Source organism: Drosophila eugracilis, unplaced genomic scaffold, assembly GCF_018153835.1.
Source record: "Drosophila eugracilis isolate 14026-0451.02 unplaced genomic scaffold, ASM1815383v1 contig_2161, whole genome shotgun sequence".
Lineage (NCBI taxonomy): Eukaryota > Metazoa > Arthropoda > Insecta > Diptera > Drosophilidae > Drosophila > Drosophila eugracilis.
Window position 1 is genome coordinate 269,970 of NW_024573046.1, and position 27,783 is coordinate 297,752.

The following is a 27,783-nucleotide window of genomic DNA, read 5'->3' on the forward strand; positions in this document are numbered from 1 at the left end:
TCATTTTGCTTAAATAATCAATTTTAAGGATTTATTCCTACAAATAAGAAATGAAATACTTACCTTTACTTTAAACTTACCAGTCATTAAGCTGAATATATTTACTTAAGCCCATAAATTACATATACGACACGATGGCCAATGCCAGCATATTTTGCATACACCCCAGGCATCTCTCGGTTAGAGGGTATTCCGCCAGGCCTGGGACTGAGTTAGGGGCGTTCATTGGAGCCCAGCCCTCGTGCTTTTCAATTTACAAAATACGCCTCCAGCCGCTTTTCACGCGTCGCGCACTCAAAAACAACCAAAAAAAAAAAACGAGAGGAAAAGCAGGAAAAATAAAATTTTTTTAAAAGTAAAGGAAAACACAAAGCGGAAAAGGGAGAGCAAAATAAAAAATGAAAATCAACAGAAAAGGAAAGTGGAAGCGAATGGCTTTGGCTCTTTGGAATTGGATTTCGATTGGCAAGAAATTATGTTTAAAAGACCACCAAACTTAAACATAACATGATAATTTAACTAAAATTTAAATTTATGTATAAAATATTATACATTTTATACCAAAATTGAGAGCCCAGCCCTGTAAAACTTTACCCAACTTTTGTGGCAAAACATTTTCCAACTACTAAACCAACTCAATTTCCGCCCTTCCACATCAAAAAAGTCACTTTTGGCATTTTGAATTTCTTGAAAGGGTTTCTTTTTATTCATAATTCATTACTTGGTTTACATTTAAACTATTTTACTTCATGTTGTTCTGTTTTCTTTTTTTTTTTTGTTTTAAGGGTAACCCAACGGAATCGCATTAATTTGCCCGTTGCTCTCAAGTACCTACAAATAATTCTCTACATCAAGTGCTTTCATTTTTCGGCCTTTTTTCTTCCTTTTAATTTAGGGACTCGTCTCCGCTTTTCTCGGTTTTATTTTCCACTTTTGGGTTTTCTCTTTCGATTCGTTAAATTTAAGCTTAATCTTAACTGTGCTCGTTTTCTTGCAACGCATCTCTATTTTTATTTTTATTTTTATTTTCTCCGCTCTGCCAATTTGCCGCAATCATTCGAAGTAATTTTCTCAAAATTTTCAAATGACGAATGCCCGCTTTTTCTTTTTTCCTTCCTTTTTGACTTACACAAATTGTATTTGACTATTTCCATACACCAAAAAAAAAACAACATCTATTTCATAGGTTCATAATTTATAGATAAATATTTAATTTGCATGGCGAATGCTGTTTTGGATTTTCATAGGCTTTTTCGGGAGAATTTAAAGGTTTTAAGGTTTTAAGGTTAAAGTTGTTTTTTTTCGTATTTTTTGAGTGGAAAGTGAAACCTTATTATTGAAATGAATGAAAAGCTAGTGAGATTTATTAAAAAGACATGAGGAAGGTCTTATTTAAAGGAACTAAATTTAAGATGTATTTATTTGGAAGCGAAATAATTTCTTAAAGTTTTTTGGTGGTGAAAATGTCTAACCAAATTCTTGTAGAAAAAAAAGCTGGAAAAACTAAGAAAAAGCAATCAGAAAACGCGACAAGTGCAAGGCTAGTGGGGGAATAATTGGCAACGAGGGCTTTCCACTCTCGATTCTTTTTCCCACAGCACTTTTCACACTTTCCCTTGTAGTTTTCCCCCTTGATTGAGAGCAGTGTGACCACATGTCGCTCGTAGGCAAAAGCAAACGGAAATCCAAAACAGACGCCTTATGTATACGTTTGTAAACACTTTTCTTTTAGAGTTTATCGTACTTTAGATTTGGCCTTTGCATTGCACACACTCCCTGCTTTTCCATCGGAATCTCCTCCAGCATTTTCAGTTTTGTTCTTACTTTTTCTTTCTTTCTTTTATCGCCACCTGACGAACTTCGCACTTTCTCCGGGCTGTAAAGTGTATCTGTATCTGTATCTGTTTTTGAGGGTGCGTATTTGTTTCTTTGTTTGCATTTTCATTCCATTTTCTTTTTTTTTTTGTTTTTTTGTTCCGGTGAAAAATTGACATATTTCGGTACTTGCAACTGGAGTTGAGTCGAGTTAAGTTGAGTTTTCTTTTGGGTTTCCGCTTGGATTTCCGGCATTTCTGCCGGAGACACAAGACTTTTGGGAAGCGGTAGCTCCGCAAACTTTTGGCCGGAATGTGGATATGGGTTTTTGGGGGGAAATCTTTTGAGCAGGAAATGGCCAGCGGGGCAAACCCAAAACACAACTGTTTCAATTTGCTTTGATTTTGAAGACCAAATACGTGGCTGCAGGGAGTGTAGTTCTTACTTTCTTTCGTTACGTTTTTTTTTTTTCTTTTTTTTTTTTTGGGTTTCTTTCTTATTTATGGATTAACAGTTGGTAACTGTTACGATTACGTTTACGGTTTACGGTTACTAGTGCGGATTACGGCTGCAGCAACGTGGCTCCTGGTATGTTTTTAGCCCAAGATCTTCTTGAAATAGCTAACCGTTTCCGGTTTGGTTAGCGAGCGTCGTCGATTTGGCTTGAATGGCGCCTCGGTCTCCTCGAGGAAATTGTGTCGCTTTGTGGCTGACTCGGCCTCCAAATGCCCCTCCTCGTCTTCGTCATCCTCCTCGGGGCTGCCCATTCCGTTGTTATCTACCTTGAAGGATCCTTGGTTCACTAGCGGATATCTATATTCCTTATTTGGATTGAGAACGATTTCTTTTGTTGTTGTTTCGACTGCCGGGGCTGATGATGTTGCTGCTGTGGCATTCAATTTGATTTCATTAGCTGCGGTTGGTCTTACAGCTGCAATAGTGGTTGTTGCTGCCACTGCTGCTGGAGATGCTGCTGCTGCTGGCGCTTCACTGGCAATTACCGTTGCTGCTGTTGTTGCTGATGTTGCTGCGGTGTCTTCAGCTACTTTCGCGCTTGTTGTCACCTCCACAACTGCACCTGTTGTCGCTGTCACGGTTGATGTTGCCACTGTGTCTGATGCTGCTGCTGTTGTTGGTCTTGCTGTTGTTGCTGTCGCTGTTGCTGCTTCTCCTGCTACTGGTCCTGTCAGCCCTTTCGATGACGTGACTGTTGATGGCTGCGTTTCCTCTTTAGTTGATGTTGGTGCTGCTGCTGCTGTTGTTGTTGATGTTGTTGCTGCCGTTGTCGTAGTGGTTGTTGTTGTTGCTGGTGTTGTTGTGGTTGCATGCTCGCTGGCATGTTTTGACGGCGGTACATAGTGCGACTTCACCAACAGCATTGGCGGTATAAAGCGAGTATTGTCGGCGGACTCATTCACGTGCGTTGCATGTTGCTGCTGCAACGTTGAGCCTTCGTGCAATATCTGTTGCTGGTGGTGCTGTTGCTGCTGCGAGGGATGAATTGGATGGGCCATGTTGTTGTTGTTGTTGTCCGTGGGAGTGACTCGGCTGGTTGATGGTGCCGCTGTTGTTGTTGTTGTTGTTGATGTGCTAGTTGGGGCAGCTGATGTTGCTGCTGTTGTTGTGGTGGCAATCGATTGAGTTTCTGCTGATGCCTTTGTTGTTCGTGGTGCAACCATTGTTGTTGGCTCCGGCTTTCTTGTTGTTGTTGTCGTCTCCTTCGGCCGGGGTGTAGTTGTTGTTGTTGTGGTGGTGGTTGTTATAGTGGTGGTTCTAATAGTTGTTGTTGGCCTTGTTGTTGCTGGCGCCTGCGAGCTTGTGGTGTCCACCGCTTTTGGTGTGGTTGGCATTTCAGTCGTTGCTGTTGCTGCCGATGTTGTTGTTGTTGTTGTTGATGGCGCTATTGTTGTTGCTGTTGCCGGTGCAGCCAAGGTTGTTGTCTTCAGCGTTGTAGTTGTCGTTAAAAGCGGTTCTGCCTCAACAATGGGCGACATTGTGCGCAAATCTTGCGGCAGGATCTTCTTCTTGTGCGGCAAGTGTTCGAATATCTCATTGGAGGCATCGCTATTGCTGTCATCCTCGTTGAGTGGCATTCGTATGCCCAATCCCATACCCATTCCCGGTGGCAATTGCTCCTCACTAAGTGCCGGCTGGTCGCCCATCATCATCTCCTCCTCATGCTGATGTACCAACGATTTGCGCGACTTCTGTTGCTGTTGCTGCTGCTGGTTGTGTTGCTGTTGCTGCTGGTGGCTTCCCTGCAACTTTTTGGCAAAGTCTGGTGTAATCACCTTCTTGGCCGCCTTCTTCACTGGCTTGGGTACTAAATCCGGTATGCGATAGAGTCCAGAGAGAGATACGGAACCCGGTGCATCCGCCTGCATTAATTCACCCAAACCGGGAACGGAAACGGCAGGGACTGGCGGTGCCACCTCGATATTGATGGCCATACCAGATCGACGTCCGTAGTTGGGCAGCAGGTCAATGTCGTTGTTCTCCTTGTTGTCAGTGCGAATGTTATTGATGATCTGCAGTGACTTGAAGTGTGAGTTGGTGATGTCGTTAATGCGCTGCGCCTCCAGACGTTCCTTGGGGCAGATCAGTTGTCGGATGGCACGCTCACGATCCTAAACATAGAAAAGTCAAGGAGAAAAGGAATGGCAAGTAAAAGTGTTAGGATGCTTTCACCATATCCCAACTAAACCAAATCATAAGCAGTTTCCTATTCCCAACTTACCTCCTTGCCCTTGCAGGTGTGTCGCAGCAGGCCCTCCTCCTGGCAATTGCGGATCAGCTCAATGCTGGCGGTATCCGCCATGTACTGCATGGTCAAATTGGGCATGTCCTTTAGGATACAAGCATCCGCCCAGCTGGGGACTGCACGGTGCAGAGTAGGTAGGAGTACAAATGGTCCAGAGATCAATTAGCCAAAGCTGAAAACCCAACCAGAAATCTCAACTTACCTGGCATTTCGCAGAGGAACGATGCTGTTTCGGGTCCTCCGCAACGAAGGGCATGCCAACGGTAATCACGAATGGGATCGATTACAGCACAGAGTGGAGCATCCATTAAGGGAAGGGACTCGGCCCAGTATCCAGTATCCGCCACCAATGGACGAGAGTTCCTAATCACATCAAGATAAATCCATATAAGTTTGAGGGAGGGTTTTTATGTCCCTAGGGGTTTCTTCTATAATTTAGTACTGGAAATTATTAAAAGCAACAACTATAGCTAACTACAAGTTAAATCTTTTGAAACTTCGGTAACTAAATATTCAATTTTTCCCATTTATTTTGTCACTCTCCTTTTAAGTATAATATAACGCTGTCTGGATTATGTTACGTATGTCATGTTAGGTTTTTTGACATTTGAGAGCACTTATTTTACATTATGTTGTGATTTTTGTTAAATAATTTTAATAATTTTATTGTGCATATTATGAAAACTGATATCCTGCTCTATTTCTTTGTTACTACCTTGTCTTTTAAAAATTTCGAATTTAATTGGCTGAAAGTCAAAGTTATGAGAACCGGCATATCCGGCAGCCATCCCATTATTACTTTATTTGCTATCCCTTCTTGATTTCACTTAGTGTATCATGTGTGCTTTTGAGTGGAGGACTCCTTTTCACTATTTTCCCCTGTTTTTTTTTTTTTTTGCTTTTTAGCAGTCGGGGATTTGCTGGACTCCGATCTATTCCTAAATGGAGGACCACTCTATACACATGTCGGCCCCAACAGGACAATTGTCACACAATCCCTTTCGGCTGCATCCCTATATCCTGTATCTGTATCCTGGTATCCCTGTTTACCCTGCCTCCCTGCTTCCCTGCTATCCCCCCGCACTATGGTCTGCTTTTGTTGCTGGTGTTGATGTTGATGTTTCAGTTGCTATTGTTGTACTTACGACCACATAAAACGATCCGAGTTCTGCGGTCGCATGAGACCAATCCAAACGATGTCGTTCACATCCAATTCCCTCAGCAGGTCGCGCGTTGCATCGAATTGAAAACTGTTGTCGACTGTAAGGACATCTCACACACAGGGACACACACGTACACACACAAACACACATAGGACATTTGGAAAAACAAGAAGGAGAAAAAAAAGGATGAGCCGAGAGAATAGTTCAAATGAAAACGAGACGACAAATGGTTTTTATTTGTTCTACACAGAGTATTTCTATTAAATTCGCCTCGTCTATTGTTGTTTTGTTTTTAGTCCTGTGTTGTTTTTTTTTGTTTATTTTTAGTTTTTTTTTTTGTTTCTATTGAGTTTTTTGGCAGTTGGGTAAGCCATCAGCTCGATGTTACCCTCCAGTGACAACACAAATTGTTAACAAAACGCTGTTGAAAATTATTTTTGTTTCCATTTTTCCTGCTGCTGTTCTCGTGTTTGCGATTCTTATTTGGCCATTGTTTGTTTGTGTTGCCCCTGCTGTCATACACACACACACACACACAGACATATACACGTCGTAACATTTGCATATGTTGCCAAAAAGAAGTGTGCCATGTCAACAAATTGACCCTTGACCCGAAAAACCTCTAACTGCTCTCGCTAAATATTGGTGAACATATCAACAAAGCCATGTCCTTCATCAAAAATTATAATAGAAAGTTAATTCTTTGAGGACAAATAATAATGGGAAAGAAGTTTTAGTTTAGGGATTTCTCTCAAATTTTTACATCTGATTTCCCCCCAGTAAAGATCAGTGGAAACTTTCGTATGCAGTTATATATATATATTTCCATATATTGGCAACTTTCTGGCACACTATTGAGTCGGTTGTTTTGGGTCATTTGAGCGACCGGGTGATTGTGATTTAAATGCAACGAACTGTTGGCCATCTTTATCTGGCTACTGTGACCCCAATCTCGACCTGGTACTGTTTCGGAGAACAACCAGCCACCCAACCCCAACCCCCCTGTTTGAATCCCTCTAACTCACGGCACTGCAGCGACAGCATTTGTCAGGAGGATTTATTGTATTATGAGGTCGGTTCGTTGGTTTGGTTTGGTTTTGTTTGGTTTTTGGGTAGAACGGGGCGAAGGGAAAGAATGCAAAAGGAGCAAAAGCAATGCGGTAAACGAGAGGAAAGAGGGCAGAAAATGCAGAGGCAGAGGTTGATTCTACGGCAAAGCTTTTGGGGTCTGGCCACATAAAAGACTCGACTGTGGCTGCGTCACTTTGCTGTCATTTCATTCATTTGCGAACCACAATGGCAATGTCCCTTTGGCATCTGTCTTTTGCACCCCCTGCAACTCGTTTCGTTTCTATTCCGAGTCCCAGATGCATTCGTTGCTAGGTGACACCCGTTGGCCGGACATCACTAAGGATGGCAGTCCACGTAGTGACGAAGTGCAATCGGTAAAATCTGCGCTGTCGACTATTATGTATTGAAATGAAAATCTATCTATCATTCGGCAAGAAGTAGAAAGATTTTACTAAAGGTTTATCAATTATATAAATTTATTGTGCTAAAATATTAGAAAAGCTAGTTATTGGAATGTTAATAAGTGTTTGATCGAAAATATAATATAAATAAGAAAGTTTTGCATGTGAAAAGTACGATCGTGTTGACTTTTTACCCGCCATCTCTGACTAGGTTTCTTATCTTGTCCCACAGCACTAGGCTTATTTGCCTTTTTGCTTACATTCCTACCATTAAACAGGGTTCTTTATCTCTCCCTTTTTCTGTGGCTTTTCCTACCTTCGACCTTCTTCTTTAGGTGGATTTTGGCTTACCCGTCACAAGATTGGCATGATGAAATTGACAGACGGCATCGGCTTCGAACCAGGATATGCGATCGCGGAAGAAGCGATAGAAGACATTCAGTCCCTCCTGCGGCATCGTCCAGGTGTTGCTCACGTTTACCTGTGAAAACAGAAAACGGAAAAAGAGTTCATTTCGGTTTATTTGTATGCGAGCGGCGAATGGCGCGTATACGTTATGCATTAAGCATACGCCGTGTGGCCCGTAAAGCGTTTACATTTTTAATGCCCAAAGGGGGGAGTGACGAGGGCGGATGCGGGGGGCGGTGTCAATGTTGTTGGGTAGGTAGAGCTCTACGACATTAAAAATACATACAACACACGCGCACATTTGCTTAGTGCGGGTAGTGTGAGGCGAGAGGCGGATGGTTACTGGATGTAAAATCTGCTTTGAAGCCTGTCCCCATATATTTCATTAGGACAAAACTGAGCCAAAGGGGGGTCGGGGGTCGCAACAGCTGCCACAAAAAGCTGGAAAGCACCACCACCTTCTCGACTCCTCCACTCCTCCTCGAGAGATTCCAAAAATGTTCTTTGTAGCATGCCGCGTGCTGAGACCGAGGAACCAAACGCCAGGGGAACCAACTTGGGTACTCCAGTTTCATCTCAACAGCTCCACTGTTCCACACAGCTCCATGCCCATCTCCAACGCCATCTGTATAGCCATCTCCATCTCTATCTCACAGAGTGGAGTGACAGGCCTCGCTCTTCTACATTAACTAATTAGGAGCAGAGGCCCGGGGACGACGGTGCATAAATATCCGGCGCACACTCGACTACAAAAACGGGTATTTGTATGCATGTGTGTAGTGTAGTATTCGCATAAGGACGAGCAGCGCAAAGCTGATGACAAAGTGCGGCCAAAAGAAGGTGGCATTACGGTGGGCTTAACAACACACTCTTGTCAAACGGAAATTTAAATAGCTGATTTCCGTTAGCCTGTCATATATACCCGCATATATATACATACAAAATGCGTTCTAAATGAGTTTATGAAACATTTTTAATAGGCTTATAACAAAAAAAACTATAAAGAAGGCTATTTGAATTTATAAGCTTTTTATGTCCCTTAAGCAGATTTAATGGTCAACCATTTAGCTTTATTTTTATTTTCTGTTTATAAATATTTACTAAAATGTCTGCAACTGAAAGGATAAGGAATAAGATAAGATAGATGTTCCTTCATTATATAAGCGAAAAATCAGGAAACCGATTTTTAACAGAAATTTTCAACAATATTTTCGGGGTTTTAGCTCTAGCTCGGTCAAAACAGGACGCACAGCCAAAGGAACGACTGTTTTGTGCTGCTAACGACCAACACTTACTTCCCCTATCACTCGTTTTTCGATTTTGAGGAAATCAATTTTGACCCAAATTTCGCATTTTTGATAAGGGGTACCATCATCAAAATTTTCAAAAATGGGCCAAAATGAAGTTTCCCAGATTTGCATGCAAACCAATTGGGAATCATAGCAAGCAAATTACGAGTCCTACGAGGTATTACACTCCTCATTTGGACCATTTTTGGCTGCGCTATGGCCCAAAAACTGATTTTTTGTGCCCAAAATCACGTATACGTCGGTTGACAGCAAAGAGCACGGCCTTGTTGCAGTTTCTTAGCTCTAACTTTGTCAAAACAAGACGCACTGCTGAAACAGTGACTGTTTTATGCAGCTTACTTCCGAAACTTAACAGCCCTATACTTGCTTTTTGCGTTATTGGTCTGGTTTGTTCCTGCGAAGGCTGATTTAATAGCCAAAAAAGCAGAAAGTCTATTTTTAACAGAAATTTGCAATACTATGTTCGGGTGTTTAGCTCTAGCTCGGTCAAAACAAGGCGCACAGCCAAAAGAACGACCGTTTTGTGCTGCTAACGACCAACACTTACTACCCCTATCACTCGTTTATCGATTTTGGGAAAGTCAATTTTGACCCAAATTTCGCATTTTTGATAAGGGGTACCATCATCAAAATTTTCAAAAATGGGCCCAAAATGAAGTTTCCCAGATTTTAATGCTAACCAATTGGGAATCATAGCAATCAAATTACGAGACCTACGAGGTATTACATTCCTCATTTGGACCATTTTTGGCTTAGATATGGGCATAATACTGCCAAAAATGGCCTAAAAACAAGATATTTAGCTGTGAAAGCAGTTTTGTTGGAAATTTGATAAAGCGTAACACATAAGCATTATAAAGTGCTTCCAGCAATATTTGTCAGCATATCCGTAACCATAGGCAACAACCAAAGTAGACTGTTGCCGATATTTTTTATTCTTAAACCAATCGAAGTAGGTGTAGCTTATATTATAAATTTTGAAGCTGTCAAATCGCCGCCGACGGTGGTGTAGGGGGTTAAGCCGACTCCCAAAATAGAAATTTCCCCCCGTCGGCCTGAGTTCGAGTCCCGGTAAAGATCTAAGAGCAAGGTTACACTCATATAGGAGGTTTTACAATAACTAGGATTAAGCATAAAGTAAAAAAAGAAGATAGTATGATCTCTGGACTCTCTGGGTAATTGGTATGCCAAATTAAAGATAAATAAAAATCAAAATTAAAAATTGCTGTATTTGGAACTGAAAATGTAACTCAAATTTGTGAAGTGGAATAAAAATATATTTTGTTTGTTTAAACAGCAGGACTAAGGATATATTTTGTGCAATAATTTGCTTTCAATTAACAACGTTATATGTGTTTGAGACTAACAAATGTACACTCTTTGATGCATTACAAAGGGATAAATCAACATTTGCATAATTAAAGCACTTCCCTTGTACCTTTTTAGCTGTGGAAAAAAATTTCAGTTAATTGCGATTCCTAGTAGGGTTTTCAATTAAAGGTTTTCCGGCAACTGAATTTAGCTCTTACCTTTTTTGCTCATCAAATGTTCATCGTAAACGTGCCAAAGCATGTATTTTTTCCCTCTTTCTTCCCCAAAACTAATTAAATTTGTTTTGTGAATATTGCTTAGCAACTTTTTGTTAAAGAAAATTCTTGTGGCCAAAATCCAGAGGAATTAAGAAGAGTCAAAAGGAATGCTGGCTATAAATTTGGCAATTTTTATTTCAACTTTTCTGTGCTCCCTGTTTCCGATCTGGGGCACAACAGAAAAAAAAACACAGTAACACCCCGAATATGCTGGGTGTGGCAGGCATTTCATTAACTTAATTAACATTTAATTGAAAAATAAAAAAAAAAGTAAAGAGCAACTTCTTGGCCATTGTGATGCGGGTAGAAACTCGGCGAAGGGAGGCTCTTTCATCTCTCCAGCGCGAAAAAATTCCATCAACAAGGAAATGAAATAAAATCGCGGATATGGCTCTTTCAAAAGGAAATCGGGAAGGGAATACCGGTAATATATACAGCCTTATATATACCTAAACATTTATATAACCAGGAAAGTGAAGGCAACACTTGGCGCTGGGATAAGTCACTTATCAGTCGATTAACTTTGTTTTTATATCCCCAAAAGTGATTCATCTCTTTATTCTGCCTTTTTGTCGCCTAACGAATTTGCTCACTTACAAAATATCAATTTGATTTACCCACAGAAATCGCAGTTATTATGCATAAATAAATACATTAATGGGCACATATATATATATTTATATTAATATTTATGACTGTTAATATCTTGATGGCCAATTGCTATAGCTTTTTAAGGGCTCGACTGCAAATTATTCAATTTCAACTCAAAGTGGCAGCTAACGCATTAACACATATGTCGGTGTAAAAGTGTTTGCTGGAATTATTAATTATGCAATCGAAATTGCTGCTGCAGCGGTAATTATTCAATTATTAACATGCAAAATATTTAAGTTCCTTGCTAGACACATACTAACAAAAAACTATATAATCGAAAATACATACAAAACATATATATAATTGATCAACAAATGCGCCTCATTAAAGTTACTCTAGGGAACTGCCACATCAGCGGTATAAAGACAGTGCCACCAGCAATATTTGTCATCATATCAATAAGAACACTTGAAGAAAAGAGAAGTGTGTTGAAAGTAAAAATGGTGTCCTCAATGTCTTTATTTTTAACATAACTTAGTAAAGTATTGAAGAAAATTTCTTTTTTCCATTCTGGGAGTTCATTCTTTCATATTGCATAGAATAGGCAAATTTGAGTTCTTCTCAGTTCTCGCTGTGTTGCAAAGCATATGCCCCATTAGTAAGCATTTGAGACACAAAATGGTGCAGCAACATAAGCTGCTGAATTGCAGCAATATTCGCAGCTGTTTCTGCACTAATAAGACTAGCAATTTAGTAACGATATCAGCAATTGTTGCACCAGTAATAGCACGAGAAAAAGTGCAGCATAATCATCTTAAAGTATTACACAATCAATGATGTTAGCATTGGAAAATCAGAAGGTACTTTCGAGGGGAGAATGCAGAGGGAAAAGGATATATTATTTATATATTGGCAACAGCTTAGGTGGAGCTTTAAAAGCAGTGAAGTTACCAAAGTGCTGTTTGCCTTGAAGTCGCCATATTTTGTATTTTCTATTTTGCTGTAAAAATCATAAAAATAAGACCAATTTTTGGGGAACGCCAGAAAAACATATTAGAAAATGCAGCCAGCACTAAAGCCGAGCATGTGCATCTGCAACTGCAGCAGATGTTTCTCTTGCCGCCGTTTGTTGACTCTTATATATGTTTATTTTTTTTTATATTTTATTTTCTATATTTTTGCTCTTCTTTTGCTTTTCGGAGACTCCGTAGCAAGTTGCTGTGCAAACAATCCCATGGTTGCCACTTCTTTTGCGGCGCCTCTTGCTGATGTTGCTGCTGTTGTTCATGGCAATGTTGCGCTGATGTTGTTGATGTTGCTGCTGCTGCTGCTGCTGCTGCTGTTGTTTGTCTGCTGTTTTCCCCCTAGTTATGCTTTGTTTGTAATTATGATGAAGACATCCTGTGGATGTGCGGGGGAGACGTGAGTACAAATTAAACAAAAGAATAAGTGAAATCACAAAGCGCTGCAAAAGACTTCTTTGTGCTTGTATAATTTTTGTATTTGCATTTTATGAACGAAGTGAGACAGAGATAGAAAGAGAGAGAGAGAGAGAGAGAGAGAGCAAGCAGGATGGCCAACTAGTTGGGACAATGCATCCCGCTGTAGAGTTTTCCCCTGGCAACGCAATTTGCCGTGTGGATTTCCCTCAAAAGTGCTCTGTTTGCACCTTTTAATCACCGGTTTTTATTTTACTTTCGCACAGAGAAGGAAATTAAGTACTAAGTACTTGAAACCGAACATTTAGCAAGAGTATATAATGAGATCAACAACTTTTAAATGGCTCAAAGTAGAAATTGCAGTCTGGTGTTTCATATATTTTTAATGCTTCGAAAGATTTTAAGAACAACTTAAGTTTTATATTTGAGAAAGCTAAACTTTAAAAAGCATTTAGCATAGTACATAAGAAATTAATGAGTCAGTTTTAAGGTAATCAATGTAAGTTTTGCTTGAAGGAAATGCTGATAGGTATAGGAATATTGAAAATGTTGAAAATATGGAACTTAAAGGAGTTTCTTCTTTGTTACTCTTTTCTGCTTTTTTGTATTACATTTTTGCTTAGCTACTATCCGTTCTTAGCTATCAGTTAAAACTGTATTATTTGCATACTTCCCCAGCTCGGATCCAAAACAAATTGTGAATGCATAATGTGAGTTGATTCATCCCTTTTGATAACGTTAACATCTTCAATCTTCCTCTTCTCCCACTTGCCTTCCTCCCACCTTCCATTATTCCTTGCTCACCTTCGCCGTCAGTCAGCAGCTCAAAGGGAAATATTTTCATTTTCCTCTCCTTTATTGGCTTTTCACCAAGTACTCGAGCGATTATAATGGAGCTGGCATGGGGTAGGATGAGGCAGGTCTAAGGGGGCGGTACTTTGGCCCTGGGTGTCAACACAATCAGCGCCTGCGGCACCTTCAAGTGGCTCCAATCTTTTCCCGAGTCGTGCGAGAATCATAAGTATCTTGTCTCAGTACAAGCGCCTATATCCATTTACATACAGATCTGTATATATATCCACCCGCATATATGCAGATGTATGCTAATATGGCAGCCGCAAAATGGGGCGCGTTTAAAAAAAAAAAAATCAAATACGACCAAATGTGGGGTAGGGGGTGTACATTAGCAATCCTTTTGATATATTGGCATATTTTATGCTGCCACCTGCCTTTTTTTGCCTTCTTCTTTGTGGACCAAAAATTGTGTCACAAAGGCTGGCAAGTCAAGCGGCTTATTTATGAATTAGCAATGTGATTTTTGAGTTTTTTTTTTTTATTTTCACCGCAGAGAGAGAGAGAGAGATTGCTGGCACTGCCATTTCTCTCGCTCACCTGCCTGGAAAAGCTTATGTTTCGGATGATTTACACCCCATAAGGTTGGCCATTATGCTAATGAAGCGTCTGGAGCGATGGAATGGGGCCGCCGACCTGGCATTATGTATTTTTATGGCAATCATTTCTGCCCACGGTGCGTATGAGCGATGCCGTCGATGGCAGTCTTTCGGGGGCGGTTAGAAAAGCAGAATTGGCAATCAAAAACCATCTACAGAGACGACATTACCGTAAACGAAATATCTACAAAAATATACCAAGAAATCAAAGGCTTAAGTTGGCAGAAAAATACATTTTTTTTTTTTTGATCAGATGATTAACATATATGATTGGAACATTAACTTTTACTAGTCTTCCTTTTTTTTGATACATATTTTATTTGTCAGTTAGCTTAGATCATAATATTTTCTGCATGCTTTTATTTTGCTATTGGAAATGAAAATGGATGACAAGGCCATCAAATAGCTGCATTTCGTGTTGGAGTAGCTCCTCCGTTAGCTGCTCAATTTGTCGATGCTGCGTTTGGAGCATCCTCGATGTGCGTCAAGTGGCAATTGTGCAGCCAGCCAGCCAGCCAGCCAGCTAGTCAGCCAGCAACCCACTACCATCCACACCACTTGCAACTTCAACCCAACGACAGGTGGTTTAGAAAAGGGGGCTAGGGGAAAGGAGGCGTGGGATATATAAATAACGATGACGCTGGGTGGAAGAAAAATATGCAGAGAACAGAAATAAATGAAACGAGAGCGTGACCCGTCGCCTTGTATAAAATATATCGTGATGTCACATTGCCACTGCAATGTCCTTGGCAGGTCACCACCCCTACGCCACCGTCACCTCCCGACTCCTAAGGCAGACGACAGTGGGACATGTAATTGTAACAGACTGTGCCAAAAACAGCGGCAACAAAGCCGTTTTTACCATCCCCTTCGTATCCATCTCCGTCGCGCCCCTTTTTGGCCAACAATGGACATGGACGAAGGATAACACACCACCCACTACAATCCAAAAGGAAAATGGGAAACGAAGCTGCAGCTGTCAACTGTCGCGCTTGCTTACATGCACGGGAAATTTATTAAAATTGAAGACAACCTGCACTGCAAGTCAGTTTGCCAGTTTGTCAGTTTGTCACTGTGCCAGCCAGTCAATCCATCAGTCAGTCAGTCAGTCAGTCAGTCAGTCATTCAGTAAGTCAGTCTGGAGATGAGTGCGTGACACGAGGGCTTAAGGGGATTAAGTGGGGGAGATATGCAGGAAAATTGCAATCTGGCCAGTCAATCAGCGAGGTGAGACAAATGGAGAAAATGGGGAAAATGCTGCAATGAGGACATCTCGATAAGAGGATGCCAGAGATTGTTAAAGAAGTAAAGTCCGCAAAATGATAGAACTTAAGGTTTCAAAATGAAAGTTAAACTCTTGAATTTACCATGAAAAATATCGAACGCTACCAGGAATAACATATCCTTTCTAGAGCGATGTTAGCAGAGCCGGAAAAGCGTTCAAAGGAAATGTTTTTTGTGCCTCCCCTGAGAAAAATATGATGATTTTTGGGCCACGAGGCCGTGTGTGCTCCATGGGTTAATGGGGCCGCCAAGGAGATAGCGAGAAGGACATGGACAACAGCATGTGTTATGGGTGCAGCCCCAAGGATAACATCGTAATTTGTTGTGCATCGCCTAATCCTTGCGCTACTTTCGAGCCAATGTGAATTATGCGCACTTAAGTCAACTCTTTGCCGCACCCCAAGACTCGAACACATGCAAGCACATCCTGCCACACGGATTCACAGTCACTTCGCCCTGTGTATGTGCGTGTGTTTGTGTGCGATTTTCCACCGCTTGTATTTTTGCAACCAGCTTAAGAGATTTTATCCAGTAAAAAGGAAAAAAAAAAAAAGGTGAAAGAAAGGACGGTGGCTTGGCTGGTGCAATCCTCATTGCCAAGACGTTCCGAATGGCAGCTGAAAAGAAATTAAATTTCTCAGTGAAAAAAGCCAGGGAAATGAGAGGAAAATCCCATGGAATGCGTTGACAGGTGCCCTAACTGTTATTTCTACAATCAAGCCAAGGGAAAATAGCGCCGGGAAACTCCGAAATTAAATAGAACCAATTTCAGTTTACGTTAATTCCCACACAATTATACGGCTAACCATAAAGTGTCTTTTAGTGCACTTAACTGTTGAAAGAAGTAAATCAAATTGAATTTCATATAATTATTCAGTTAACCAAAGGGATGTCCCATTGTGCAGTTAACTTGGATTAAATGTTACGAAATGAATCATGAAATGGGTTTCAAACTTAAATTATCAACTATTTAGTCATTAACTTAACTTAAATAAGGGTAAAAAAAAACAAAATTAAGATTTAGAAAAATCCAACAAATTCTCAAAGCTCTACAATTTTTTTCAAGTGTACTTCAGACAATTTAAACAGGAAATAACGTTAATGACTTCCCTAATTAACCTATTACACCATAAATTTGAAATGTATATGGTTTCCAGCTATATCCTTATAGTGTCAAGCTAATCCCCGCTTAAGCTCATAAATTTCTTGCAGTGCAGGCAACTTGACTGCTATGAACTAAACCAAGCTGAAGGGAATCCGCTGGGGAAGCCCAGCTGAAGCAGTTAAAGTTTCTAATTGAAATTGAAACAGAGCGACGGACAACGGACAGCGGACAACGCTTAACGGACAAGAAGGCTGTCAGTTTCTGGGTTCTGGTTGAAGGAGGAAGGATGCTGAATTAAATGGGGGGTAACTGAATGGGGATGGGGGTAAAGATGATTGCCAGGAGGCAGCAGGACTGCAGCAGGGGGGAGCTGCCGCTGCAGCTATGCAAATTGATTAGCGAAAATGAAATCCCAGGCAGTCCAGAGGGTAGGATAAATGCGAAATGGAGGTGCAGAAGGCAAAGAGTTTTGCTAGCACCACTTCTGGGAAGAAACTTTACGCAGAATTATCCTTTTTCTTCGCCTCCCTGGTAGATTGTCATTGGACTGGGGCAATGGGTACCTAGTTTTATGTACTCCTGGATTGGCATCTGTTCAATTTATAAAATGTGCTGGCAGCAGCAAGTAGCTTGAGTTTAATTCAGCATAAATAAATACCAAACAGCAGGCACTGAATAATATAAATAGTTTAATTTTTAAAAGAGCTTACAAACTAGATTTATGGAGAACATTTGATGTCTCATAGTTGTCTTTGATAATTTTTATGTCTTGATAGCATAAGCCAACCATTCAAATGCTAGTTATTATATTTTTCTAGACATTGCATGTCAGAACCTGGCCAAAAGTGGATGAGAAGTAATCTCTGGGTTAAGTTAGTGCTGTTGGCGACTACAGTCCATCGATATCATAAAGTTTCCGATGGAAAGTTGATTGCGGGAGATTTAAGTTTGCAGAAACCTTCAGCCTCTCTACCCCGCTCAAAAAGAAGTGCTGATAATCCTACGGCGCCCCTTTTCGACCACCACCTTCAAGTTGGCAAATCGTTGCATAAACTTTTGCCTGCTCTAAGGAAACTAAGCCCTTCCGAACCAAATCCCAATTCCCTGCAGGGAATCGTTGATGCAGTCCCCCGTATTTCGGTGGAATCCAATATCATGGCCTAGATAAAACTTGGACAGCTTGCGGATTCGCTTCGATTTCTAATTAAAAGCGCAGAAACTTTTTGGTCCGCAACATTTTGGCCAGATGATCGCAATCGAAATTGTCGCACATTATGCAGGGGACTGGCATGAATAGGTTACGGGGTGGATTGGCTATAAAGCAACCGCAACATGGCCGAAATGAAAATGTGCAACGGAGGACAAAAGCGAAGGCCGAAAGGCAGAAAGTCGCCTGGTAGAAGTTTCTCAACTTTTGTCACATTTAATTAACATGAATCAATGGCTCATCCTGCCGTGGGCGGTGTAAGGAGGTGGAGGCCATGGCTGTTGCAGGGACGTACAAAAGATTGTTGAAAATAGTGCCTTAATTTGTTTAACCCTCTGCCGACGCCCATGGATTCTTCGAAGGCAATAAGAAGGGCGGGGGCAGAGGGTCGAGTTCAATGCTCAGGCACGCAAGCCAAAATTTATTGGACACCCCAGTTCGTCTGCAATAAACTTGAAATTTTCATGCCAACGACTCATTTAACTTGAGCACTGAATTAACAATTTATGCGCGTGTGTGTGTTTGTGTGTGTATGGGCTTTATATGCATATATGTAGCCATATGGGTGTGCGGATGTGGGTGTGTGAGTTTTATGACTTAACCGACACAAATTACTTAATGCCGTTCGTTCTTTATTGTTCAATTATTAAACAAGGCCTAAAGGCATAAAAAAGTTTAACACACACACATTAGATGCCCTTCTGTGTGGGTGTTGGTACTTCTGTCGGTTAAGGGGAAGGGGATGGGGATGGGCATGGGCTTAATCAGGCTGCCACTCACTAACAAAAGTGGGGAAAGTGCCCCGATTAATGGGCCAGCATTTGTTATCAATGATGCCCAAGTGAACGATAATGTTTCAACAACAAGGATGCTGCCCAGATGGGCCGTTGAAAGGAGGCGGCACAGACCACCGCCCAACTGCAGACTCATCATCATTATCGTACTCATTATCGTCCTTGTCAATTGCGATTATATGTTGATGTGAACACTGGGGAAAATATTTTCAATAATTGAGTCCTAGGGATTAGGGTTAACGGTTAGTTATCGGATAATATTTAAGGCTTAAGTTTCTTTATTTAATAATAGTGTAGGTATGATTAAGATTACTAAGATTTCGGATTACTTTTCTCTCATTGTCTGGAAGATATACGTTAGTTAAACTGATTTTTCCCAGTGTCATTAGGGATAATGTCCGACACATTAATATTTGACTTGGGGCCAAACTTTTGGCCAAGAACAAATGCCCCAAAATTAATCCGCTTCATATCAGAGACGGCTGCTTCTGATGGATATATTCTGCATCCTTTTAAGGACTTTCTGCCTGCGTTTTAGTGATTAAAAACACACTCACACACAGACACACACACACTCGTATGCTTTTATTTACTGTTAATTAATTCGTAATGTAATCTTTTTTGCAGTTTTTCTGCTCTTCTCGGTTTTTGCTATTTCATTTTTTGTTGTTATTTTTTTTTTACTTGCCTCTGCAAATGTACGTGTCACAAAAGCCCACCTGTCCCAATGGTTCTGCTTGTGCCTGTGCCTCCGTTTTAGCCCTTTTTTTTCGTTTTTTTTCCCAGACGTGGCAGGACCTCAAAGCGCCAGCTTCTAATTTGCTGCTAAATGGAAGCGAAAACGCTTTGTTTGTGCATAACGAGGCGTGCAGTGGCCCAAACAAAAGGGGCACAGAGCAGAGGCAGGGGTGTGTGGCTTTTGTCCCCTCGTCAGCAAGGATGAAGACTGCACTTTGCCCGCATTCAGTGAAGGACAAGCCGTGATCCCTACGCCCCCAAACCCCTGCCTCTGCCTTTTCCTCTGCCGCCCACTAAACGGGGTCAAAGGGCGTAAAGAATGTGGATGAGGTGCGAGGGCGGCATGGGCATGGTGGCAATCGAGTTGATTACCACGCGAATGCCGAACAAAAGACAATGCCCCACACAACGGGAAAGGAACGGTGGGTAAAGGGGGTTAGTAGAAATATGGGGCTTAGAGAAAAAATGCGGGGAACTGGTGAAGGTCCACGTGCCAATTGCTTCATTACTTGCACATTTTCAACTCAATAACATTCATTCCCCTTCCATTTCCCAAAGCGAGAGAGCTTGCAACAAAGGCAGCAAAAAGCTAGATAGAACAAGAGGAAACGCAATAGTCGAGTGCCGCGACTATAAGATACCCGTTACTGTTTTACACAATTTTAAAATATTAATTTTGCTAGTAGAAATTCACAAGGCGCCACCTATTGTCAGAGGAAGTATGTTGAGTATGCTTATAGTGACGTCACTGCCCATGTGGAGCCTTATAACCTTAATTTCTTCATAAATAGCGAAATAATGTTCCGATTTGAAAAATCTTTTGTAAATCGATAGATATTAACAGAAATAAGTTACACAAGGTCAAACGAAGGCATTCATAATAATATTATAGACTCCACAGTTTTCCGCGGTTTGTGGGCGTTAGAGTGGGCGTGGCCAAATGCAACTTCGTGGCAAGTTGCAGGGGCATCTCCTAAATACGTGTTTCTAAGCAAAATTGTGTAGCTCTTATAGTTTTCGAGATTTTTGCATTTTTGGTTTTTCGGGTTTTGTGGGCGTTAGAGTGGGCGTGGCGTGATCGGAAAAAAACAATGCGCATTGGGAGTATCATAGAAACATACATGCTTGATCCGAACTTTCTATCTCTTATAGTTACCGAGATATCAGCTTTTCTAGAAAATCCGAAAACCGTCTTTTGAGCCTTGTGGGCGTATGGGTGGGTGTGGCCGGATAGTAGTACTACTATAAGATGCGCTGTCATCTAAAGATTATACTTTCTGAATTTTAACTTTCTAACTGCAATAGTTCCTGAGATTTCAGCAATTTTAGTTTTTTGCGATTTGTGGGCGTTAGAGTGGGCGTGGCAGGATGCTGTAATAAACTTGCGCTGTCCCGGGACCTCAAGAATCTTCATGCTTAATCTCAACCTTGTATCTGCTATAGTTCCTGAGATCTCAGCGTTCATACGGACGGACGGACGGACGGACGGACGGACGGACGGACGGACGGACGGACGGACGGACGGACAGACGGACATGGCTCAATCGACTTCGCTATTGATCCTGATCAAGAATATATATACTTTATAGGGTCGCAAAAGCTTCCTTCTATCTGTTACATACTTTTCAACGAATCTAGTATACCCTTTTACTCTACGAGTAACGGGTATAAAAAGAAGGCTATAAAGGTGGTGTAAATAGAGCTACAGGAATTTTAGTAATAGAGATTGCATATTTTATCTGATATGATATATAACAAAAAGTGTATAACATACCTATTGTTATGCCCAATTTAACCTTTATTCCCTTTGTGCTGTAAGTATTTCGATATTCAGATAAAATCAATTTAGGCTATTCCACGAATTCCAAGCTTATCTCGTTCGTTACCGATGTGCAAATATGTGTATTGTTTATCCTTGTTAACCTGTGACCTGGCCACACACACTAACACATACGTAGCGTGATATCTATGGGGTATCCATTGCGGTGGGCAAACATTTGCGTAACCCCACCGACTTTCTCATTTCCCATTTCCATCACAGAACCTCCTCCTCCTCCCTTTGGTCTGGCCTAACAATTTCTTAATTACGTTTGTCAACATTGGAGGATTGCACAAGCGGCCACAGAGCAGGGCAAACAAACCGATACCGTTGCATTCCGAATTCGAATCCGTATGCGATTCCTAATTCCTAATTCCGATTCCGAATTCCCGATGGCATTGCGGATGTTCTGTATTCCTAATCGGGTTAATCATTCGGCGGTTGAGGGACCAACCAAATGCCACGGATTAAGAAATATTTAATTTATATTGAGAAGCGGTTGAATGAAACTGACTTGGCCTAATCATTTATTTAGTGACAATGCATTTGAGAGGAGACAATTCTGCTTGTGGTTTTTTAAATTGCAATTTAAATGGTTAAATAACTAACTTAATCTGAATTATTATGATTATGTTTGTAAGTTTTTAACCAACCAATGAAACCAATGATAGAAATCCATGTTATTCTTTAGTTCAGCTTAACGAGCGAGCATTCGCTACGAATCTTCTTCGAAATTTATAGGTATATATATAGGTATTTTAGAAAATCAAGTCCGTGAAGAGATTCGCAGAGAACGCAACTGGCAGATTGGCCTAAACGATGTGTCAACATATCTCAAGCTATCTGACGCATTTCTCCATTCTGCATTCCCTCGGAAAGTTTGTCTTCGCTTGCTTTGAAGCTGCCGGCAATCAGCTGATGAAGCTGAATGCAAACACTTTTCAACTTTTCAATGGTCGGGGGTGAGGCGAAGATAACGCAATTATTTCAAAGTTCCCATGCCAAAGAACCCAAAAAGCCCACATATTCCTCCACACACACACACACACACTCATTGAGTTTCGGGTTGAAAACTCTGTCCCAGAACGTTGCTAATTTCATAAATTAAGCTAAATTAACACATCATCGTGGGCCAGTTTTTTTGTATTTTTTTTTTGCTTGTATGAATATTAAAACTCAACGAGGCCAGAGTGCTCACTCATATTTCCTCTTGGTTCGTGTGGAAAATCCAAAAAAAAAGAGCATTTCCATGGCAATCAAGTTTAACCAGAATTTCCCACTTAAGCCTTCAGCTTCGGTAACATATTTTTTTTTTCTTTTTTGGGCTGATGGCAGCTGCCTCTGTTCCTTTGCCGTTTTACCTCGATGCCCCAGTTGACCTGGTTGCCAGTCCCCATTGTCCTTGCTCGGGGGATGTATACTATATACAATATATATACATTTATATATACGTATATGTCAACTATTTGATGGTCCATCTGTTTATCCCACTGTCTCTCTGTCTCTGTCTGTTTGTCCATTTGTTTGTTTGTCCGTTGGGTGCCAACTTTGTTAATGTGCTGCTGGATTGTCTACAGGGCTTAGTGGATCCATTTCATTTCTCGGGATTCTCAACTTAAAGTAAAGTAAGTCACAAGAAGACCAAACTAAGCAGACATTGAATTGAGTATCCGAAAATGTTATGTTTTATTCGGGAAATGTGTCAAGTTCTGTAAACTAAAATACAATAATATTCCGTGACTCAGAATAACCTTCTGCTGTTCTCATTTTTCTAGTATTTTTTAGCCACCAAAATTATAGCTTTCACAGCGTTTTTGATTGACTTCCAAGGTTGGCCAATTGGAGATCAAAATCAGCGAGGTTTTTTTGGGGTGGGAACTTTCCAAGGTTTGACATGCAAGGGTGTTCCACCCGCTGCGAGGTCACTCAGCGGTTCATTTTTACCGCATTCCAATGCGATATCCGCTTCCGGTTTCCGCTCTCGCATTTTTTGCGTTCCGATTTCCCTCGTTGTGTTCTTTTTTCTTTTTTTTGCATTGGGTGCGAAGTAATTGGCTGCGAAAATGCTGCCATAAATCAAACCGATAATTATGTGGGCGACTGCGCAACTTTTTCACACCAAGCCAGGCCAAACCATCATCAAAAATAACCGAAAAGTCCAAAATAAAAAAAGCAGGGAAGCCAGGCTCATTTTGATTGCCGTCCATAAATTATGATTTGATGTGCGGAATAGTTGGACGCCAAAGGCCGGACTTTCGGGGGATGGCGGTAGGTAAATGCAACTCAAGGTCGTGAGTTTTCATTCTTTTTTTTTTTGGATATTCTTCCTTTTTTGCCGTTTCGCTTTGGCGCTTCTTTCTGTGTCTGCTGGACGGCCTTGTTCTGGTCGTCCTTGAGCGGGTGGTGCTCTTGGGGCGGCTCAGTGGCGAGCAGAAAGTGAAACTGGAGCAGGAGCTGGGAACTGGGAGCCGGAGCAGGGGGACAGTGGCAACTCCATGCACCATTGCCGTGGCATGATTAATTGCTCATTGTTGCGGCGGCCACATCGTAAATTGCTTTCACGTCTTGTGAATCTCGTGTCGGGCGCACGTGAATGCCATGAATAAGAGCGGAATGAAACGGAATGGAATCGGCCTAAAACGTTGTCAAATAGCTAAGGGTACACTGAAGCAAATACGACCTATGGACCTATGGATATGTAATCAGAAACTATAACGATTTATGCATTAAGCCATTTAGTTTAAGTATTATTTTTGATAGAAAGATAAGAAAACTTTTGTTTAAGTTCTGTTAATTTCTTTAAAGCCTTTCCATCAACCACGTAAGCCACACACTCTTATTTATATTTTATTCGCAGTGTGCTTAGACGAAATTTCTCAGCTCATCTCATGTCATCCTGGCTAACGTTTAAGGCGTTCCGCATTGTTTATCTTCCTGCCCCTTAGCTGCTCCCTTCACCCGGCTAATGTTACATTATTAATGCATCTGCATGAAGCTTCCTCAAGCCTTCGTATGTAAATTAGGACCCAAGTCAGGGTTTTCCCTCTTACCCTTTGCCCTTGCCCCACAACAAACCGCTCCTCCCACCGCATTTTCCGGTGCCAAGACGTGCGCAAAGAAAAAAAAAAAAAAAAGAAAAGAAAAGGACCAACAAGATGGGGGAAACCAAAGCAAGAGCAATTCGTGTCTGTTACTCTAGAAGTGATAAATGATTGAGGGAATATTTGGGATATATCGCAAATCTAGGCTATGGCCCAAGTGAGCTGCCAAACTGGATTTCCTTTCAGCCCAATTTTCGGACCAAATTGTCAGCCATTTAATATGCAATGTACAAAATGTATTGTTTGCTTGGGTCAAATCAACATTTAACTGGTACTACTTTTTGCTAGTAATTATATTTCAGTTTTTCGTATGATATAATTGCAAGTCAGACTCGTTAAGAAAATCCACTTTTGCCTTTGAGCAGAGCTTAATGGAAAATACGAGGAGGATAATACACGAACGTGTTCATCCGGCAGCATCATTAGTTGCTCAAAGTAAATGTGAAATGTAAATTTAAGTGTTGCCCTTGTCATTTCACTTGTTCTTGCACTTTTCACCTGTTTTTTTTTTATATTTTTACCCCCCAACAAATTACTGGCCAACCTCCCAGAAATAACTTAAATTGAGCCAAGAATCCTTTGTTCATTATAGTTCCCTATACTATTTGAGGTCCTATAAACTTCTCAAAGAGTCTCATAATAAATTGCAATCCCATAAGATTTTACCTACTTAAAATTATCAAATTAATTCTACACCTTTTTTATTTTATACCTATTAAATGATATTTTATATCGTTATTTTAATACTACTATCGATGTTAAGTTTACAAAGTTAGTTCCAAAGCGGATTAAATGAAAGCCGTAGGACTGAACTCATTCTGCAAGGGTATTCGAGGCTAAACTTTCTTTCTTATAGAGTTTGTTCTTGCTGTTACTGCGGTTGCTTTTGCTGTGGGTTTTCCAGTTGCTGTTTTTCCAACCTAGCAATAGCAATCACGATAATAAGCATAAATAAAAAGGCCAACAAAAAAATTACACAGCCATAAAAAAGGGCAAATGGCATAAAAGCGAGCGAGTTGGGTGTGGGGGCAACTACCTTCCATCGCCATTCGTCTTTGCTGGCCATGTGAAAAGGGCCAAATAACCCGGACCAGACCATGCTAAACCCAACAAACAAACAAACAAACAAACGTCGTGAATGAGAACACAAACAAGTTTTGTAGTGGGTTGCAACCGCTGAACAACCTCGTAAAAACTTATTTAATTTGTGATTTATATGAATAAAATTGTGTAGTAAATTCCCTGAAATTATTCATTTCGCAGCGCTTACGGGCGGGTGGACAGTTCGAAACAGGACAACCGCCCAAAAAAACAAAGAAATTTGCACAGAAAAAAATTGGCTAATCTTTAAAAAGAAGTTTTTTATTATTATTTGAAAATATATGTATATAAAGTGTAAAATCTCCAGGTTCTTAAACTTTTTGACCAATGATCTGGGAAAATTGGCTATATTTAGCTTTTTATTTTAGAATCACAATCTAGATTCTAGAATATTTTTTCCTTTGGATACTAAGAATTAGCAATTTTTATTTTGCTGTGCAATTGGCAAGCTAAGATGGAGGGCAGGAAGATGGGGGTCGAAAGGATAAGTTGAGCACAAGACCAAAACAAGGACGTTGCCAAAATCAACTGCTGAGGAGACGGCGACAACAGCAACATCAAGTGTAGCAGCAACAGCAATAGGAAAAACAACAGCAATAGCAACGACAACAGCATCACACAGAGAAATAAAAGAAAAGTTTTTGCTGGCTAACCAAAGAGTTTCACATTTTTGATTTACTCTCGAGCAGCAGAATCGCAACTTTTGCGCATATAAATTTGGGCCAAGCGATGGTCAGACAAATTCCCCTCAGTCCCCCTTGTCTAGCAAACCAAGACCCTAAATTATTTTAGCCAACTCCCAACTCTAGACTTTTCCGGGGGGTTTTCGTTTTGTTCAAAATGATTTTCGATTTCCAACTAACCGCAATTTAGTCTGGAAAATTCTTAGCTGACCCCAATTGGAGCGGTAAATTGCGGGGGTTTCGTCTCATGAATTTGGCAGTTAGAGATCTTTTTTCGTTCTCTGTTTTTGGATGGAGAAGTTTGAAAACAGACATTAAGGCTAGCCTTTTTGACATTTATGCGCCATCGATATTTGGCCTGTAATAATTTTGCAATTTATTAGCATTTATGAACTTATTCGGTGATGTGCCCAGGTATCACTTACAGAAGTTGTGGAATAATTTAATATACATTATGTTGCTGTATTACCAAGTCTATTGCCTTTCGGGCATTTTCAGGAAAGTGCTTGTGCGTGTGGCAAATGATTGCTTTTGGATTGTCAAGTAACTTTAGATTTAAATGCCATGCTGCCTTGGGGCAGCTAAAGCTCGAATTGGCCAAGAAAATAAGGATATTGCAGTCCAAGCGGAGCTCAATAAAATTGCAGAAAAAAACATAAGCAACAGAGACTAATTTATATGCAATTAAACACAGCAATTAACTTTGAGAATCACTGCGTATAAAATTTGTAATTAGAAATATAGGATTTCAAAGTTTTGAACTTGCTAATGAACAGTCGAATTCCTAAACGAATTTTTCTTTCTCTTTGTTTTCGAGTGTTTAATTTTGATTGTGTGGGGTCAGTTACTAAGGCATTGCTTTGGCAAGGATTTCACAAGGATACAAAGCGAATAATAATCGAGAAGTGTGGGGAATGTCTTTAATTTCTGTACTTAATTATCCTGTACTTACCGCTCTAGCATCACAGCGCATTCCTAGGCTGATTACCAGGCAGAGGCCCAAAAAGGACACTAGGCAGCTGGGTCGCAGCATTTTTTGATCTTCTCGAGTTTCGGCTGGAAGGGGTAAACACCTTTTTTTTATTTCTTGGTCCTTACTTTTTTCGTATGTTCTCAATTTTTGGCGCTCACTATAAAAAAAAAATTAACAATAAGGTTGACGGTTGGTTCATTAACGCATCGGCACGGAGTTGGTAAAAGGATTTTTTCTGTTGAAGTCCTTTATGCCTGCCCTCCTTCGGTCTCTCTGCCCCTTCTTCTTGCCACCACTTTTAATATTTTTGCTCTGTCCACGCAACAATAACAAGGAATAAAACATTTTGCCGGCGCCCCGGCGACTTGTTTACTTTCACTACCACAAGGACTCTCACACGCACATTCAGACACGAAACAAAACACATACACCCATGCTCGCAGAATATGAAAATCAGTGATAGAGAGAGAGAGCGACAGAGGCAGAGAGAGACTGGGGGGAAAGGATCTGTTTTTTTCTGAAGCCCCAAAATCACAACGAACCGAACGCGCGCGCGGCACGAATTGTTCTGGCGCCTCGACGGCGAAACAGGTCCTTTTTAATGTCCCGCCACGGCGAAGGCAAAGGCGAAAGCTCTGCGGCGAATTCGGCTCCCTGCCGAGCGAATACGAGATGGGGCAAAGCGAATGAAGTTTATAAAATGTACGTGACTGTGGCTCGCTTGGAGCATGAAGTGTGTGCTAAGCTTTGCTTCTAGTACAACCCCCCGTACTTTTTTCCCCACACCTACGGACATACTTCGCCCTCCAACTCCCACCACCGTCTTAGCCTATGCATTTGGCACAAAGTGCTCAAGGACACTTGCCCAAAACTCGCACCAAACCCAAAACCAACGGTGCACTTGGAGAAATCTTTTAGCTTTTCTATAGCAGTCAAATTGACTCGATTTTTTTAACTGAACATTTTTCATGTTTGA

The 27,783-nt window shown here is 40.9% G+C and overlaps 1 protein-coding gene and 1 long non-coding RNA gene across 3 annotated transcripts in view; one reads left to right on the forward strand and one right to left on the reverse strand.

Annotated features, from left to right (window-relative positions):
* Positions 1-27,783, forward strand: part of LOC108103233 — an 87,791-nt gene that overhangs the window by 5,533 nt on the left and 54,475 nt on the right. The gene's annotated exons all lie outside the window — the stretch shown is intronic.
* On the reverse strand, positions 677-27,370 carry LOC108103226 (protein suppressor 2 of zeste). Of its 2 annotated transcripts, XM_017208628.2 has the most exons (7): positions 27,350-27,370; positions 26,787-26,964; positions 7,563-7,692; positions 5,722-5,836; positions 4,779-4,939; positions 4,553-4,692; positions 677-4,442 (listed from the first exon to the last, which is right to left on the reverse strand). In XM_017208628.2, the coding sequence occupies exons 2-7, from the start codon at positions 26,865-26,867 to the stop codon at positions 2,412-2,414; spliced, it is 2,658 nt and encodes an 885-aa protein (XP_017064117.1). In that variant the 5' UTR covers positions 26,868-26,964; positions 27,350-27,370; the 3' UTR covers positions 677-2,411. The 2 variants fall into 2 exon arrangements, with proteins under 2 accessions (XP_017064117.1, XP_017064116.2); XM_017208627.2 differs by lacking the exon at positions 27,350-27,370 and having other exon boundaries at positions 26,787-27,055.

Bases quoted from the DNA above. Each gene is read 5' to 3' on its own strand.
- LOC108103226 (XM_017208628.2), bottom strand. From the start codon at position 26,867: ATGCTGCGACCCAGCTGCCTAGTGTCCTTTTTGGGCCTCTGCCTGGTA. The intron at 7,693-26,786 runs GTAAGTACAGGA...CTGTTTTCACAG, and splicing joins TGCGCTGTGATGCTAGAGCG to GTAAACGTGAGCAACACCTG. The intron at 5,837-7,562 runs GTAAGCCAAAAT...ATGTCCTTACAG, and splicing joins TCATGCCAATCTTGTGACGG to TCGACAACAGTTTTCAATTC.